At 48.7% G+C, this 18,569-nt stretch overlaps 1 protein-coding gene and 1 long non-coding RNA gene across 6 annotated transcripts in view; both read right to left on the reverse strand.

Annotated features, from left to right (window-relative positions):
* Positions 1-869: 869 nt before the first annotated feature.
* On the reverse strand, positions 870-6,545 carry Tubg2 (tubulin gamma 2). 3 transcript variants are annotated; one of them, XM_087909970.1, is made up of 11 exons: positions 6,300-6,545; positions 5,914-6,026; positions 5,527-5,715; positions 5,176-5,244; positions 4,528-4,607; positions 3,527-3,653; positions 2,479-2,565; positions 2,228-2,377; positions 1,691-1,843; positions 1,445-1,606; positions 870-1,253 (listed from the first exon to the last, which is right to left on the reverse strand). In XM_087909970.1, exons 1-11 carry the CDS (start codon positions 6,346-6,348, stop codon positions 1,056-1,058), a joined length of 1,377 nt encoding a protein of 458 aa, XP_087766096.1. In that variant the 5' UTR covers positions 6,349-6,545; the 3' UTR covers positions 870-1,055. The 3 variants fall into 3 exon arrangements, with proteins under 3 accessions (XP_087766096.1, XP_087766097.1, XP_087766098.1); XM_087909971.1 differs by having other exon boundaries at positions 5,548-5,715; positions 6,300-6,543; XM_087909972.1 differs by lacking the exons at positions 5,914-6,026; positions 6,300-6,545 and having other exon boundaries at positions 5,341-5,590.
* A 2,011-nt stretch (positions 6,546-8,556) lies between these two features.
* Positions 8,557-18,569, reverse strand: part of LOC148120783 (uncharacterized) — a 39,838-nt gene continuing 29,825 nt past the window's right edge. For 2 of the 3 annotated variants that reach the window (XR_015738749.1, XR_015738748.1), the window contains exons 2-5: positions 15,119-15,202; positions 13,838-13,986; positions 12,530-12,658; positions 8,557-9,066 (exon numbers count right to left, since the gene is read on the reverse strand). This is a non-coding gene — a long non-coding RNA (uncharacterized LOC148120783). Of the gene's footprint in view, positions 9,067-12,529; positions 12,659-13,837; positions 13,987-15,118; positions 15,203-16,863; positions 18,565-18,569 lie in introns of those variants that run through there. The other variant, XR_015738750.1, reaches the window with a different exon arrangement.

The following is an 18,569-nucleotide window of genomic DNA, read 5'->3' on the forward strand; positions in this document are numbered from 1 at the left end:
CCCTTCCTGTGGGAGTGTTGTCGGTGGGACAAGTTGGAGTTCCATGGCTCAGCCCCGCAGCACCCCCACCCACACCCTGGGCTTTTACCGGGTGCTGAGGGGAGTCGGAATACCACAGAGCTCCACCCTCCTTGACCTTCTGGATTTAACCTCCTCCTGGCCAGGGTGCCATCACATGATGGTGGGTGGGGCAGGCAATAAGGCAGTACTGGAAGCTGGCAATTACTCATCCTCTTCTCCGTGTGGAGTGGTGAGGGGTGGCCTCCTGACATCCCTGGGCTGGAGGGCAGTGAGTCATCAAGACTGGCACTACTCAGGTCCTACCTTGGTGTTCAGCTCCTGGGCCCTAATTGGGCATGTGTTTGGTTACCCCAAGCTTTCAGAATGAAATGGAGAGGTGCCCAGAGCAGCACGCAGATGTAAAAACACCTCTGGCGCAATGGGCACAGGCCTCCTCTTGAGTTTTTATCCTGTCAGGTCGGGTTAAGTAGTGCTGAGCTCCTGGAGATGCTAGTGGTCCTAGGCACTCCGCAGGCCTGGCTCTTCTGACTTGCTCAGAAAACAGTTCATCCCCTTTGCTCCTAGACCCTGTGATCACCTTTGAGAGTGCAAGAGGCTATGGCAGCATCGTGCAGCTGGGGACTGCTGCTTGGGCACCGAGGACACAATGGATCCCGATGTTTCAGTAATGCCGAGAGGAACTGACCCCTAGTAAAAGAGGCTGGTTTGAGGCAAGGGATGCTGGTGCAAACACACTGAGATCTGGGCTGAGGAGTAAGGAGTCTGAGCAGGTGAAGGCCAGCACACTGTCATGTGCCTAGATATGGAAGCTGTGCCCACCCAGTCCACATAATCACAGATTAAGCGCCTTTATATGCATCATCAAGCTTTATTATTTTATTAGAAGTAACCAAGCATAATAAGAACTAGGCATGCAAGAGAAGATAAGAGCAGCTCCTCGGGTGGGCACACATCTAGAAATGTGAGATAAGGTTGTGTCAGAGGGTCCAGGCATAGTTGGGGCTGCACTTGTTCGGGGCCAGCAGAGACGGTACTCACTGCTCCTGGGTGCCCCAGGAGATATAATCTGGCCGTGTAGCAGCATGGTACTCATCAATGAGCTCTTGTACCACCTCCCTGGACCTGTCCATCTCCTCAAAGTTGTCTTTGAAGATGTCCTCCTTGCGGAACTGCTCGAGGAAGGCCCCCCGCTTCCATAGTTTGTCATACTGCTGGCAGGAACTTTCGAAAAGCTGGAGAGGAGGAGGGTTTCAGAATGGCATCCAGTTCAGGACACAAACTAGGGACAGACTGAGAAAGCTGATGACAGTGGAACAGAGCCACCAGGAGCCAGGGGTGTGGCTCCCAGGTGGCAGCCTTGCCTACCATCCCTGAATCTCTGGGTTTGCTCCTTGCCAACACAAAGACAAAGGAGACTGCTCACCGAGGAGATACTGGTGTGGTTGGCCATCATGAGTCCGCTGACCCGGTGAGCTGATGGCAGGTAGGGGGACTTCCTTGACAGGGCCACCTGGATGCTGGCTGGGCCCCAGGGGATGAAGTTGGCCAACTTCCTTTCCCTGATCCTCTGCAGACTCTTGTGGACCTAGGGTGGGCAGAGAGGCGGTAGCTGCTTTTCCTCCAGTCTGTGGACCAGAGGGTAGGGTAATAGGGCCTCCCTTACCCTTACCTGGGTGGGGTCCACCTCTCCCTGGATGATGTTGAGGATGGCGATGTAGCAGTGGTTGGTCTGGCGATCCCGGCCTGTGGACACCATCACGTTCTTGGGCTGTAGCAGCCGCCTCATGACATCCAGGACTGTTGTCTTCCTCACACTGGCCACCTGAGGGAAGAGGGGTCATTCACAGGGACAATGTGAGCAGTCAGGGAGCAACCCAGAGACACATGGACAGAGAAGAGTCAACTATGTCCCCATCAGTTTAGAGGTGGCTTGGTCTCTGGGGAATGTCTTTAGATCAGGGGTTAGGGTCTCGGCTCTCGGCTCAGCAAACCCATGCCCTTGTGCATGAGCAGAAGCAGATCCCACCAGCACTGCTCCTGCAGGAGCCAGGGGATGCACAAAGCGGAGACCGCAGCAAGCAAGCGGCACAGTGTCAGTCCCTGAGAACAGAACCTGGGGAAGTGGGGTGCAGAAGAGCTCAAAGGGCAGCTCATGGCACAGCAGGAGGAAAAGGCCACAGTCCTGGGACACTGCGGGAGCTCTTACTGATTGGTCCGTGGTGAGAGGTGTATAGCCAGTCATGAGGAAGTGGAGCCGAGGGGTGGGAATGAGCGAGGCGATGAGGCCGATGAGGTCATTGTTCATGTAGCCAGGGTAGCGCAGGGTGGTGGTGCTGGCTGACATGATGGTGGACACCTGGGAACAGGAGATACGATATTATGGGATGGGATGGGGGTGGAACATCCCTTCTCTGAGGATCCTCTGGTAGAGGGCTTCATTTCCAGGAGTAGACTCACCAGCTGGTTGATCTGGGAGAAGGATGGGTTCTGGATGTGCAGGCGGTCTGTGGCGATCCGGTTCAGGGCCGTGTTGTCCAGCACCACCTGGCAGGACAGAAGGAGTCAGTAACATCTTTTGTGGCAAAAGGGACATTGAAGTAAGATACATACAGCTTAGTTTCTGCAAACTCCCAAACCAGAAAATAGGCTTGCTACCTTCAAAGAAACATACTATCTCTGGGGTCTGATGACACGTTACTGACATGATACAGGACAGTGAACAAATCCGTCTCCCACATGCCTTGGTTCTGAAGACACTTTAGTGGACAGCAGACATGGGCTTTTGCCACCATTGGGCCTACAGTTTAGGGAAAAAAGCAGCTATTGAAACGAGGGTGGAAGCAGAACTTGTGTTCAGTGGTTTTTAGTAATAAATCCAGCAGCACTGTCACACACACTCCTAATTCCAGTTACCCAGGAAGCTGAGGCAGGGGGATCACAAGTTTGAGGCCCAGCTAGGGCAATTTAGTAAGTTCCTGCTTCGTTTTCTTTATCTTCTTTTCAGTCTTGACTCAAACTGTCTTGGGACCTAACTATGTAGCCCAGGCTATTCGTGAACTAATTAATAGTGATTCTCCTGCATCAGCCTTCTGAAAAATGGAATTGACAGACATAAACCACCACGCCCAGATAAGACCCTGTTACTAAATAATTAAAGTAGGTTAACAATATACACAAAGGGATTTGACCTTGCCCAAATAATGAGAAAAGGTTTTGTCGCAAATGTGACCCTTGAGTTCAAGCACAAGGAGACATTAAAGAGGCAAAATGGGGTGTCTATCAGGAGAGGGAGATACTCTTTGTTGAGAGTCATGCTGCCCCAAAGACCAGGAAGCTGCTTTGGAGGTTGGGATCTTAATTCATAATCTGACCCATATATCTTTTGTTTTTTGGGGTTTTTTTTTGTTGTTTGTTTTATTTTGTTTTTGGCAGACCAGGGCTGGAAAAGGGCAAGGGCTGTCGTTGGAAGGCAGGCCAAGCTCCTGCTCAGTCTTCCTGAGCTCACCACACAGTCTGCATTCTGGGTCAGCCGCTTTAGGGTGAGGAGGGAGTTGTAGGGCTGCACCACGACGTCGCTCATCTCGTCCTGGTTGGGAAACACGGAATATGTCTGCACCAATTTCTTGGGGTACCTGGGACAAAGGAGAGGGAAAGGGGAAGGTGTCCCAGTGAACTGTAGGACCTCTGTGACTCCCAGTCTCCTTTCCGAGTGCCACTGAGTTCTTGTACAAAAGCAGCAAGGGCAGACCTCAGTGTTCAGCACCCAGAGGATAAGCCACGGTTCTGAAGGCCTCGAGGTACCGTCCCATGTCAATGCCAGCTATTACTTCCAAGGTTTAACCTGGACGGTTCTGTCTCTGTGACTCGAGGAGGGAGGGGGTAGAAAAAAACCTTCCAGCTCAAGGAGCAAAAGGAACAACATGGAAAGTGGCTATCTAGGAATTCCACTTTAGGATCTGATTCTGTGACAAATGCCCCAGGAAAAGGCTACCTGAGAAAGAAAGGGCTCATTTGGCTTTCAGTTCCAGGTTACAACCCATTATCTCAGGAAGTTAAGGTGGGATGTCCACAGTCAAGAACAGAGAGAATCTGTATCTTTTCTTGCTGGCTGGCAGCTAGCTTTCTCCTCTTTTATGCTGTTCAGAAATCCCTAGGTGAGGTCTTCCTTTATCAATGAGCAAGACAGTCCCTTCCAGACATGCTGACAGGCCAACCTGATCTAGATAATTCCTCATCAGAACTCCCTTCCTATTGGTAAGGTGACTTCCACTTCCTAAGGTGACTCACTGGGTAGGGTAAAGGTGCCAGCCACCACTCTCAATGACCCGAGTTCACTTCCTGGGACCCACATAGTGAAAGGAGAAAAGCGACTCCCACACACTGACCTCTGCACACACGCAGGGACAGGCACGCCTCCCCAAAGGTAAACAATAAAAATGCAATTAAAATATTAACCAACACACCAGGGAATCAGGGCTAATGACCTCTTCTCAAACACAAGCTCACCTGTCATTCAGTCTCTCTAAGAGATAGGAGCCCAGACCAGAGCCTGTCCCTCCAGCAATGGAATGGCACAGCACGAAGCCCTGAATGGGGAGAGAGAAAAGGGCAGTGGGCAGGGATCTCAAGGAGAGATTTCGGCCTGGTGTCATAACATGAAAAACGACGCAAGAGAGAAAGACGTCGTGCGACAGAGCTCAGGTGGAGGGGTTTTTATTGGGGGAAAGTAAATGGGAAAAGGGGGGAGTGGGGAGACTGACCTCTGGGGACAGGAGTGGCAGGAGAAGAAGAGGAGGAGATGGCAGGTGGGCAGGGCCCTTTTAAAGGGGGAACATAGTGAATGCGCACAGGTGGCGCTCTTAGTGGCTACAGCTGAGGACATAGACCCCAAGGTCAGGCCAGTACAGATGCCTAAAGACTAGCACCTTGTCTCTGAGGATCCTTGGGAAGGTTCCAAGACCAAGCAGAAGCTGAGGGACCCATGTCTATGAAGCAGATAGCGTTGGAAGTCTGATTTCCCCAAGAACAAAGCAGTATTTTAAGACCCTAGTGTTCCCTGGATTCTGGGAACGCGGAGTGATGTTTCTTCCACATCAGGTGTTGAGAGCATGCCTGATTTTTCTCCCAGCATGCTTTACTGTAGAAGGACCTCACCTCGAGGCTGTCACTTCCATCTGCTTCTCGGTCTATGATGTCAAAGATGTCCTCATGAATTTTCTCACCCTGGATATAGACATGGGAAGGGAGAGTCAGGCCCAAGTTTCTCTTCTGAGCACCAAGAACTCCACCTTCTGTCTCTGCTGCCATCCTGAAACCCACCTTCCCAGCCAGAATCTTTCTCAACCCAGAACTGCTGCTTTGTGAATGATTTACATAAAGTTTGCACAACCACCTTCCTCGCAGTCCGTTTCCCAGCAAATCCATTTGTCTCTTATTTATCGCCAGTCTAGTCTGGACAGAGTCCCAGACTTACTTGGGCCTTGCCTTATCCCAAGCTAGGATTACCAAGAACTCCGGAACTGACACCTGTGAGAATCCCCTGCCCCAGTTGTTGCCAGCTCCTCCTCCGTGCTCAGACAGGTAGATGTTCTCTGGGTTGTAGAGCTTGGCATAGGAGGAGTTGAGGATGGAATGGATCACCCGGGGCTCCAGGTCCAGCAGCACAGCCCGGGGGATGTAATGCTCATCGTCTGCCTGCCAAAGGGAAGCCAGGATGGGCCAGTGAACCTGGCTGGATCAAGTCCTGCATCCTCCCAACTCTGGCTCCTGCAGGCCCTCCCTTCTTAAGACAGCCATTCTGGTCCCATCCTGCTCAGTGGGTTTCCCAGCACCAATTTGCTGCACATCCCTTCATGCCCCTAGGGTCCTGGTCCAGTCATGGTGGGGAGGCACCTGGTAGAAAAAGACGTCCTTGCGGTCAGTGCCTTCGGTGGCGAACTCCTCCACGATGCCCTCGGGGCTGATGCCATGCTCAGCACACAGCTGTTTCCAGAACTCGAACCCAACTGCAGGAGGAGGAAGAGGTCCAAGTCTGCTGGAGCCTTAAGGCCGGAAAAGCCCAGGCTCAGAGGCTATTACATTCAGGAAGGCGACCCAAGACGCCTGGAAGTTGTCACAGCCCAGGACTGAGGAGGCAGCTCTTGCCCGGATCATCAGGCGCAGTAAGGTAAGAAAGGTTGTTATGGGAAGGACAAAAGGGATGGATGGGTACCAGGCACTTGAATGCGGGCCCAGGGACAGAACCAGAGACTGGCGGGGTTTGGCGGTCGCTTGCTCACTCTGGTTGCCGCACTGGCCCAGCTGCAGGGTGATGATCTCCCGGGGCATCGCCAGTCAGACGTGAGCTCGTCCGCCCCAGGCCGGCGGGAGTCACGGCCCAAAGGAACGCCTGGCAGCCAGGCGCGCAGGACATGGGCAGCGCGCTGTCTGCCGGTGTTTTGACGCGGACGCTGGGTCTGCGCGTGTGCAGTGTGGGCCTCTCCGCAGCCGGCGGGCGGCAGAACCCATCCTGGGCATCATTTTCTCTGATCACAGGCACAGCTGGAATTCAGCACAGGCGCAGAGTGAGGCCACGCCCCCTCATGTCAGAATGTGCGCGTGCGCAGCGATACCTTTGGCGAGGCGAAGATACCCACTCGGCTGTGGGGGAGGGGAGGAAGGAACGGTCTGGTGGATGCACCAAGTGTAGGAGTCACCTACTTACACCAGCCGGATGTGCTAGATTAAGAGACTAGATTTAAACCAACATTTTCTTAAGGGTTGGGGAATTGAATCCATGTTCCTGTGCATACTAAGCACCTGCTATATCACTTAGCTACACAGCCCAAGACGCATTTTCTTTTTTTCAATTTTATTTTCATATTTTTACACTATACAAATGTGTAAATACAAAATTTACCATCTGGGGCCAGGTGTGGTTGCTCCTGCCTTATAACCCTAGCAAGCACGTGTGAAGCAAAGGCAGATGGATCTCTGTGAGTTCTAGGCCAGCCTGTTTATTTAAGTGAGTTTCAGGCCAGCTGAGGCTACATAGTGAGACCCTGTCTAATAAAATAAGATAAATTACCTTCTCAGACTGGCCAGGTGTCCTAAAGGCCCTTAGTGCCGAACTTAATCCTGGTACCCTCAGGGTGGAAGGGGGGAATCAAGAACCTACTCTTCAATTGTCCTTTGACCTATCTGTATGCATGCTCTTGGAGCCTATGAACAGACACTAAGTAAAATGATTAGCTAGATAGACCGATCGATAGATAGACAGACAGATAAATGTATTAGAAAGTCAATACACGTGGTGGCACACACCTCTCCTTCCAGCACCCAGCAGAGAGAGGCAAGCCTGTCTAGTGTACATAGTGAGAGCCAGGACAGTTTGAGCTATAGTGTATCAACAGTTAATAAATAGCCAAGCAGTACAACTTTAATCCCAGCCCCTAGGATGCAGAAGAAGACAGATCTCTGTGAGTTTGCAGCCACCCTGCTCTACACATGGAGTTCCAGGACAACCAAAGCAGCTACACAGAGGAACCCTGTCTCCAAAATCCAAAATAATAAATAAATATCCAAAGTTTACCATTTTAACCTTTAACCTGTTCCTATTTTAACCTTTTCAAAGTGTACTGTTCTGTGGCATGAAGGTCTATCATGTTTTTAATGATCATGACCTTATTCAGAACTTTTTGTTTTGATTTTTTTTGGGGGCGGGTGGAGGCGTACAGTTTCATGTGGCCCAGGCTGGGCTCAGCCTCACTCTGCAGCCCATAACCTTGAACTCTTGATCCTCTTGCTGGTGTTTCTCAAGTCCTAGCATTTCAGCCCTGTGCCACCCAGTCAGAACTCTTCCATCTTCCCAGACTGGAACTCCGTACCCCTGGATGGTCCGCGCCCGTGACAGTGGCTGTCCTCTCTGTCTTAGGGCTTTGCCTCTGTGTACCTAAGTGGCGGCATGCAGCATTTTTCCTTTTGTTCCTGTCCATTTATTTCAGGTATCACTGGGTAGTGGTGGCGCATGCCTTTAATTCCAGCATGCAAGAGGAAGAAGCAGGCAGATCTCTTGAGTTCAAGGGTAGCCTGGTGTATGGAGTGAATTCCAGAATAGCCAAGGCTACACAGAGAAACCTTGTCTCTGAAAACAAAAACAAACAAAAAAGATTGAATAATACTTTTTAATTATATATATATGTATATATATATATAACATATAAAAAGTTGTTTTTGATCCATTCTTCTCTCAATGGCTTCCTCTTCCCTCTTCATTTTCTTCTTGTGACATTGGAAACAGAATCTAGGACTTTGTTCTCACATGAGGCTAGTGCCTTCCCTCAGACTAAAATTACAGCTCTCCTTTTACTTAAAAACAAGCAAAAACCATTGCGATTGGGGAAATAGCTCAGGAGTTAAGAGAATTGGGTTTGATTCCCAGCACCCATGTGTTAGTGATAAAACTTTTCCTGGGGGAACACAACACACACATCTACTCACCTAAGACAGGGAGCCCACAGCAAACAGACCATAGTACAGATAGCACCAAAGGCCAAGTTGGTGAATCAATGAGTTTTATTGGGGCTACTGACAGGAATAGGGACGAGGGGTGACTTACAGGAGCAGAGATGATTCAAAGACAACCACATCACCAAAGCCTACACCGGCACAACTGGCAGCTCACACTGCACAGGCAGCTCACCAGGCTGGAAAGCGTCCTTTCCCACTGACTCAGGAGATCTGAGCCTCTTCTGGGCAGCTTGCCTGGCTTCTGCTTCTTCCAGGGAGCCTGTCTAGTCCGACAATCCTTTTCTGTAGTGCAGCTTCACTTGGTCTAAGAGGTGGCAGGGCGCGACCTAGTGATTCTGGTCATTTTCAGGGACTTCCTGAAGTTGCTGTGTTTTACCTCCTGCTTAAGGAGCTTCCCTGCATCATGGCGTGTTCCAGATTTGGAGGAAACTTGCACAGCGCTGGTGGTGGCTCAGCACTGTCTATAACTCCAGTTCCAGAGGATCTCATGCCCCATTCTGGTCCCTGCTTGCACTGCACACACATGGTACACAAACCCTGCAACCCAAACACCAATACTCATAGAAGACAATAAAACTTTACAGACAGAATTTTAATTTTTCTTGTTCCTTTGTTTGCCAGAGGGTTTCTCTGTGTAGCTCTGGCTGTCTGTCCCGGAACTCGTTCCATAGACCAGGCTGGCCTCAAACTCAGAGATTCTCTTGCCTATATCTCCAAGTGCTGGTATTAATGGTGTGCACCACCTGGCTAAAGGTTTGCTTTAAATTATGGGGTGTGTATGTGTTCGTGTGTGTAGAAATTGTGGATGTTGATCCCCTAAACTGCAGCCAGTGTGCTTAATTTCTTGGCCTACTCTCGAGCTCCTTCCTTTTTACTTTTTAGTAGAAGATTGGGTTTCACTAAACTGCCTCGGCTAGCCTTGAATTTATGACTCTTTGACCTCAGTTTCCTGAGTAGCTGGGAATACAGGCCTATGCCACCTGGTCCAGTTCGCTGCTTGGTTATAATGAATAATGCTGCTTTGAATATAGGTGTACAGGTTTATCTGGGGGTCCCTGCTATCCATTTCTCTGTCTGTCTATCTGTCCGTCTGTCTCTTTCTTTAGATGTGTATCCAGAAGTAGAATTGTTGGATCAGAGAATGATTTTATGTTTACCTCTTGAGGAGCCATCATAATCAGCAAAGTTTTACATCTCAGCCAGGCGGTGGTGGTGCACATCTTGAATTCCAGCACTCAAGAGACAGAGGTAGGCGGATCTCCGTGAGTTCGAGGCCAGCCTGGTCTACGAGAGCTAGTTCCAGGGCAGGCTTCAAAACTACAGAAAAACCCTGTCTCAAAAATCAAAAAACAAAAAATAAAAATAAAAAAATTTACATCTCACTAACAAAACAATGCCCTACTTCTACCCCACTGCAAACACACATAACTTCCTCTATTTTTTGAAAAAAAACCATCCCAGTGGCCACAAAGCAATATCTCACTGTTGTTTCTCTTTTATTTCCACATTTATGCTTGTTTATTTTGTTTAGAGATAGGAGCTGATGGAACCCAAGTTGGTCTCGAAATCCTGATCTTTTTTCTTTTTTAATGACGTATTTATTTGTATTTTATGAACAGGTCTTTTGCCTGCATGTTTGTCTGTATGTGGAATCCTTTGGAACTGGAATTACAGACATTAGTGAGCGGCCATGGGGTTGCTGGGAACTGAAGCCGGGACCTCTGGAAGAGCAGACAGTGTTCTTAACTGCTGAGCTGTCTCTCCAGCCCCAAACTCCTGATGTCACTGCCTCCACCTTCTGAGAGCCGATTTCAGTGGCACCACACTTGGCTCTTATTGATTTACTTTGAGATGGAGTCTCACTATGTAGCCGTGGTTAGCCTGGCATTCACAGAGCTCCCCCTGCCTCTGCTTCCTGAGTGCTGGATTAAAAGTGTGTACCACTGTGTCCAGCTCCCCTTTCATTTAAATTACAGAATATTTTAAACATACAACCAGAGTTTTTATTTTTTTGGTCTGGAAATCTTATATATCAGAATATAACACCAGAGAAAAGTAATCTCCTTTTTCCCCCTTTCTCCTTACAGTAGAACTGTTGAAATTTATTCATATTTCTATATGTAAATTTAGTATTTCTTTTCATTTCCTTCTCTCATGCACACATGTACATAGTATATATCATATACATACCATTATTTTTATTTAAAAATTTTTAATATTTATTTTGTGGGGAGGAGGTTTGTTGAGGAAAGGACCCAAGGCCTTGCAGGCACTCAGCAAACATGTTCCCTGCCAGCCACATTCCTGGCACCATATACTATTTACTTAATTAAATTTTATGTGTATGAGTGTTTTGCCCAAATGTATGTGTATGTACTGGAGTTTACAGATATCAGAAGAGGGTGTCAGATCTCCAGAATGGAGTTATAGATGGTTATGAGCCACCATGTGGGTGATGGGATTTGAACTCAGATCCTCAGCAAGAGGAGCAAGTGCTCTTAACCACTGAGCCATCTACTAGCCCCTATTATTTATTATTATTACTATTATTATATGTGTATTTATATTATGTGTTTGTTCATAGGTAAACAGGCATGAACCATGGGATACATGTGAAGGTCAGAGAATAACTTACAGGAGTTGGCTCTCTCCTTCTATCATGTGGATTCCAGGGATCAAAGCCATGTTTCTGGCTTGCATGGCAAGTATGTTTGCCCACTGTGCCATCTAATCAGCTCATTTCCTTCTTTTTGTGGTGCTGGTTGTGGAATCCAAGGCTCACATATGTTAAGTAAGGCCTCTGCCACTGACCTGGATTCCCACTGTGTTGCTCTTTTTAGCTGCATTTTAGTATTCCAGGGATGAATAGAGCAAGGGTATTCTTCCTTCATGGGCAGGCTTAGCTTTTATTGCTTCCTCTGCAGGGTGGTGGTGGGGGGGGGGGGTGGATCTAGTCTGTTTCAGGGACTTCCTCAAGTTATTTTGACTTGTTTACTGCCCTGCTGAAGGAGCTTCCTGTAGGATGGGATGTTTTAGTCTGAGAGGAAGCTGTTACACGTTTCTCACTTTGTGTAGACTGTGGCACCAACCGACACCAACCGAGGCTCTTCTTGCTTTGCTGGACCTGCATCTGTACCTGGTATCAGATGGTAACTTTTGTCAGTCCCATGGGTGCTGATGTGATTTATTGTTTCTAGTTATCACAGCCACAGCGAACTCTGCTGAACTCTCCTACCCAGCTTCCTTTCCTTTGGAAGAAAAACGAGTTCTCTGAGTGCAGTTCAGGGTCAGGCAGCCCGGCGCTAACAAGATAGCTACCACCTGCCAGTTCCACTTTTGTTACTACCTGGGGTTTCTTCCTCTCTGAATCACCTGCTCTTTGGATTGTCTCCTTCAGACATCTGAAGGTTTTCTACAGCCAGGAGTGGAGGTACACACTTGATATCACAGCACTTGGTTAGTTGAAGGAGAAAGATTGTTCAGAGTGGGCCAGGCTGGGCTGCAAATCAAGACCTTGTCTTAAAAAAACAAAACAAAAAAACAACCTGGCAGTGGTGGCACATGCCTTTAATTCTAGCACCCGAGAGGCAGAGCTGTAAATCTGAGGTCAGCCTGGTCTACAAAAAGAGTTCTAGGACAGCCAAGGCTACATGGAGAAACCCAGTTTTGATTATTCTTGTCACAGGCTATGACTTTTCAAACCTAGAAAAAGAGTTTGATGGGCTAGTGAGATGGCTCAGTAAAAAAAAAGCAATTGTCTTATAGCCTGGTGACCAGAGTTCAGTCCCCAAACCTGTGTAAAGGTAGGCGAGACTACCTACATTGCTATCCTCTGGTCTTTTATATGCACACAGTTGCAGAAGTCTATTACATAATAATAGTAAAAAAAATGTGTTTTCTTTTTGATTTAGAAATAATTTTGTTGTCCCTTCCCACCCTCAGAGCAAGCAGAAACGGCCCCAGCCCCAGATTGCCATTTTCACCCTCATACAGATCCTACCTGGCTTTGCTTTCTGTGTTGTACAGCCTGTTGGTCCCACAGCCCCACATTTATTCTCGCTTTGTCCAGTTGTGCTGGGATCATTTGGATTGCTTCCGGTAGAGCATCTGGAACTGATCTGGAGGCCTGCTGGGAGATAGGGATCTATTTTATTTTTTTCCATATGAATGTCCAGTTGTCTCTGCACCAATTGTTGAGGGGTTGGTGCAGGCTCTTACAGTCCCTGGAACAAACCAGGCTGTCAAGTGCTCATTTATTGCTGCTCCTGCAGGCAGACTGAACTGCTGGCCACCAGCCACAGGCTTCTGGCCTGCCTGGGTCTGCCCTTCTCTAGGAGGGAGACACTGAAAATTGCTAGGAAAAGTATCTCTACCACGTCCCGATCAGACAAGGGCTTTTCTTTTCTTTCCTTTCTGCCTAGAATCTTTTGGAGTTTGGTAAATGTCCATAAACCACTGCACAGCCCTCTCTGGCCTAGCCTGTCTGCCTCCCTTCCCCATGCTAGGCATCTTTCTCTTACAGGTTACTTAGCAAGCAACCCCAAGAGGAAGTGCTAGGGAGGGCCTGGCTGCTGTCTTTGAAGTTTGAGGGCAGGGTAGGAGAGCCCAGGTTTGTACCTGCAGGGTGGGCAATCATCACAGGCCAGGCCTTTTGGGAATCTACCCAGGAGCCTGGACAAATGGGAGTGAACTCACCTCCTCAGCCTGTATGCCTCCTGGGGCTCAGTTTACTGCCTTTCAAATAAGCTGTAAGCAGTTTATGAACTCTTGGGAATAGGAGAATAAAATTTCACCCTTTCTTGGATTAATGACAGTGCCTTCTACTCTGCCAGAGGTGGGGAGACTTTCTTCAAACCCCGGTTTATAGGTAAGCAGGTGAGAACGTGTAGATTATACTCTGACACGGCGGAGGTGCCTTTCCTCCTAGTCGTGTGGAGATGAGTGGAGAACTGAGAAGCCTCGGTGTTGGCAGAACTGAGGGCAAACTCTCCCAGCTACTTCTGCTGAAGAATTGATCATCACTAGCACGGCTTAAATGAGATGGAGAATGGGCACTTAACGCATGCCTGATGCACAGCAAACCTCTGTGAACACTGGCTGTTACTGTCACCCTGGATCTAATGGGCCATGAAGCCCAGCTTCAGAGGAATTGCTACAGATAAACAATCTCATTCAGGGAACAAAGAAAATGGATATTTAAGTAACTAAACCAAAACCCCCAAACTCAGATAGCTATGAATGCACAGATTGGGTTTCAGATTTGAATTCTACTGACAAGCAGAAAGCTTAGGTAGATAGTTGGTCTCACCTCCATCCAGGATCTCAAAGTTGTTTGTCAGTGGCTGGTGTTGTGTCCTTGACTCTAGGTTTTCTGATCCAGGTTATGATAATTCCTAGGATGTTGTGCCTTTGTCTGAAGCTCAGCCTGTCTTTCAATATATCTGCAGCAGCTGTAAACTAGGAAGTGTGTCAAACACTCAGGCCTTTTGTTGTGGACATCCTAGTCTGATGAAATCTGGGTCTGGGGGCCCCTTCATTTCATTTCTTCTTTCTTCCTTTTCTCTATTTGAGATCAGGGTAGCCCCGACTGCCTGAAAACTCCCTATGTAGATAGACCAAGCTGGTCTCAAACTCAACCGGCCACCATGCCTGCCTGCATCTTTATTTCTGCTTTGTCCAAAGTTACTGCCTTAGCAACTTGGTGTCTTGTGGAGGTCAAGAGAGGCTGAGGTGTAAGGTTGGGAATATGACTGTTCCTTAGGGCCTGGAAGGAAGAGCAGTATACTAATTCTACACGGAAGCTACATAAAGCTGCTCCCGGACTCCAGGTCAGAAATCTATGACCTCCGGAAACTCAGCTTCCAAAGTTAAGGCATACTGTGTTGTGGAATATTAGTTTAACTAGGTAAAGGTGTGCTACATTTGTTTATATTTTTTAGCGATGTAAGGATTGTTACATTTGTCTGTGCTGTATCTCCTTAATTACATAAGGATGTGTTACATTTGTTTCATCCTGTCTGCCTAAGGCACTTGATTGGCTAATAAAAAGCTGAAGGGCCGACAGCTGGGCAGAAGATGGATAAGCCCTGAACAGAGAGAATAAATAGGAGGAGAAAGCTGGGTTCCAGAGGAAGGAGAAAGTAAGGAGGAGAAAGGGAGACATGCCCGGGGCAAGAACCCCAGCAGCGGCCAGCCAGCAGACACAGGAAGCAGTGAAAGTGAGACAGACAGACAGACAGACAGACAGACAGACAGACAGAAAGACAGAAAGACAGAAAGACAGAAAGACAGAAAGACAGAAAGAAAGAAAGAAGAAAGGAAAGGTAAAAAGCTCCAAAGCAAAATGCAGATGAAGAGAAACAGGTTAAGTTAAAAGAGCTAGCTGGACAGGAGCCTGAGCAATGCTGAGCATTCAAAACTAATAATACGTCGCTGTGTCATGATTTAAGAGCTGGGTGGCGGCTCTAAAAGAAACAGCCTTGACACAATACTGTGTCTGAAGATGGCTCTGGGTAAAGGCGCTGCCACCAAACCTGAGAACCTGAGTTCATTCTCTGAACCCACATGATGCAAGGGGAGAATCACTTACCACAAGTTGTCCTCTGACTCCACAAACTTCCCACTGGCAGAGGCAGGCAAATCTCTGTAGACTTGAGTTCCAGGACAGCCAGAGCTACACAGAGAGACCCAGTCCGGAAAAACAAACAAAGACCAGGGTGAGCAGGCTGGGCGATGGCTCAGTGCTCCGAGGGACAACACTGAGTCTGACAAGTTGAGTTCAGTCCCTGCAACTCTAGGGTAAGCAGAGGCTTCACTCCTGAAAGCTGTCCTCTGACCTCCTCCACGGCACAGGCACAGCTTCAGTAGTGCACGTGTGTGCGCGCGCGCACACACACACACACACACAAACATACTAACAACCGAACAGACAAGACAGGCAGGGATTGAGCCAGGCCTGGTGCTGAGCCCTGTGCTCGCTGCATTCGGGAGGTGACGGCAAATTCAAAGCTATCGTCATCTGTATAACAAGTCTGAGGACAGCCTATGCTGTGTGAGACCCTGCCTCCTCCCCAAATAAATGGGCAGGGGTGACCTCTATGTGCAGTAGATTGCTTGCCTAGAATGCACAACAATGCCCTGGGTTTGATTCCTAGCACAGAGTAAAAAGTGGGTGTGGTGGTGGACGCAACACCTGGAAACCCAGCACTGATACTGGACGTGGAGATCAGAATTCAATGTTATCCTCGACGACATAGCAAGATTGCAGCCTGAGCTATACGAGAATCACTTTTAAAAAATAAGAGTCGGGGACCGGTGAGAGAGCTCCTCACATTAGAGAGGCGTGTCGGGAACCAGGCCTTTCCTCTTTTGTTCCCTCGCCATGAGGTAAATGGGTTTGTTCCACCACCAAGATATGCTGCCTCACCACAGGCCCAAAGAAGAGCCAGGGGCTCACGCACTGGACTCTCCAAACCTGGGAGCCAAATGAAACCTCTCCTTCTTGAAGGCTGATTCTCTGTTATTTCATCTGGACAGAAAGTGACCAGCGCACAGTCATCCTGCCTGTCTGCTTGCTGGGTGACAAAACTTTTCCTGGGGAGAAGCAAATGCACCTCTGCTGACCTCAGACAGGGCGCCCACGGCACACAATAGTCAGGGTGACACCACACACATCTGCTGACCCCAGACAGGGCGCCCACAGCACACAATAGTCAGGGTGACACCACACACATCTGCTGACCCCAGACAGGGCGCCCACAGCACACAATAGTCAGGGTGACACCACACACATCTGCTGACCCCAGACAGGGCGCCCACGGCATACGATAGTCAGGGTGACACCACACACATCTGCTGACCCCAGACAGGGCGCCCACGGCACACAATAGTCAGGGTGACACCACACACATCTGCTGACCCCAGACAGGGCACCCACGGCACACAATAGTCAGGGTGACACCAAGGTTCAAGTTGGCGAACAATGAGTTTAATTGGGGTTACTTATGCAGCAATTCTCAACCCGTTAGCCACAAACCTTTGGGGGCTGAAGAATCCTTCATAGGAGTCTCCTAAGACACCCAGAAAACACAGATATTTACATTATGATTCATAACAATAGCACAATTACAGTTAGGAAGAAGCAATGAAAATAATTTGATGGCTGGAGTCACAACAAGAGGAGAGGTCACAGTGTCAGGAAGGTTGAGAACCCCTGGATGACAGGAATATGGGGTGAGGGGTTACTTCAAGACAGCTGCTCCACCACCCCAGCATGGGCGACAGCTCACACAGTCGGGGACGTGGAGCACACTTCTCAGCCTGCAGGCAGCTCACCTGCCTAGAGATGGTCCTTTCCCTGTGCCTCAGTTGGTCTAAACCCCTTCCAGGCAGCTCAGCTGGTCTCTGCTTCTTCAGGGCAGCTGCTCTGGCCTGCGAGTTTTCTTTAAGGTTTGGCAGCTCTTCTGAGGGAACTCTCAGATTTAATGTTTAATGGGGGGGGGGGGAGTGTCTAGTGACCCTGGTCAATTTCAGGAACTTCCTGAAGTTACTTTGAGTTGTTTACTTTTGAGCTTAAGGTCCTGCCCAGGAGGATGGAATGTTACAATTTGAGAGGACACTGTTATACAACACAGCAGGCTCACCCTCACTGATCCACAGCTGAAGGCCTCCCAGGCTCAAGATGGTGACTGAACCAAGTTCCAAGCAGAAAAAGGGGAGCAGAGAAAAGGAGGGTGGAGCATTCAGTGGTAGTCACCCTCTCCATTTTTGTAACTTAGACAAGATCTTGCTGTGCCACCCCAGCTGGTTTCAAACTTGCAGTCCTCTGGCCTCAGCTTCCTGTGTGCTAGAATTACAGCTATGCCATGATGCCCACTTTTGTCACTACTTTTTGTTGTTGTTGTTTTGTTTTTCTTTAAAACGCACCCTGGTGGCACGTGCACACCTCTTTTTTTTTTAAGATTTATTTATTAAGCATACAATGTACTGCTGGCAAGGAAGGCACCAGGTCTCATTACAGATGGTTGCGAGCCACCATGTGGTTGCTGGGAATTGAACTCGGGACCTCTGGAAGAGCAGACAGTGCTCTTACCCTCTGAGCCATCTCTCCAGCCCCCCACACCTCTTTTCTTTAATTGTTTGGTATGAGGATGTCAGGTCCCCTGGAACCGGAGTTGCTGACAGTTGTTAGCTGCCATGTGGGTGCTGAGAATTGAACCCTAATCCTCCAGAAGAGCAGCTGGTGCTCTTAACCACTGAGCTGGCTCTTCAGTTCCTGGTTTTTGGTTTTTCAAGACAGAGTTTCTCTGTATAGCTTTGAAGCCTATCCTGGAACTCTCTCTGTAGACTTGGCTGGCCTGGAACTCACAGAGATCCGCCTGCCTCTGCCGACCGATCTGGGATTAAAGGTGTGCACAGTCACCAAGTACTACCTTAAGTCATTACTACTGTGCCAGGTGTCGTGGCGCATGCCTTTTAATCCCTGTAATCAGAAGCAGAGACCAGTGACTCTCGGGGTGATTCCAGTCCAGGTCTACAGAGTGAGTTCCAGGACAGCCATAGATACACACTGAGACTGTGTTTCAAGAAAACTAAATAAATAAGGAAATTACTACTTTGCTTTGTTCAAAAAGACTCCTTCTCTGAGGCCCATGCTGTCAACTCTAGCACTCTCTGTGTCAGAAATTCCCAGTGAATTCATTTGTTTGTTTGTTTTTCAAGATCAATGTCAAGGGACCTAAGTGAAATGCCAGAACTTTCTGGCAGCAAGGGCTCTCAGGGGTGTGTCTTCTGTGGCCTGGTCAGGACATTTCAGGCATTTCTTTGTTCACACAATGTGACTGTGACGGTTCCCAATCATAAGAGAAAGAGAGGAAAAAATTCCTGTTCCCCGGTGCAGGCGGCCATGCGGCAGAGTATTTGTGAGAGGGTGAAAGGATTCGCCCTTCAGGCCGGTAACACCAATAAGAGAAAATCAGCACAAGCAAGGAGCAGTGAGCCCGCGTGACATAAGTGTCTCTAGCCTGACTCCCTGCATCCAC

The sequence above is a fragment of the Myodes glareolus genome, chromosome 9 (genome assembly GCF_982192425.1).
Source record: "Myodes glareolus chromosome 9, mMyoGla1.1, whole genome shotgun sequence".
NCBI lineage: Eukaryota > Metazoa > Chordata > Mammalia > Rodentia > Cricetidae > Myodes > Myodes glareolus.

Coding starts and splice junctions, on each gene's coding strand:
- Tubg2 (XM_087909970.1), bottom strand. CDS start 6,348: ATGCCCCGGGAGATCATCACCCTGCAGCTGGGCCAGTGCGGCAACCAG. Junction 5,245..5,526: donor TGTCAGTTCCGGAGTTCTTG/GTAATCCTAGCT, acceptor GTCTATATCCAG/GGTGAGAAAATTCATGAGGA. Junction 4,608..5,175: donor ATGGAAGTGACAGCCTCGAG/GTGAGGTCCTTC, acceptor CTCCCCATTCAG/GGCTTCGTGCTGTGCCATTC.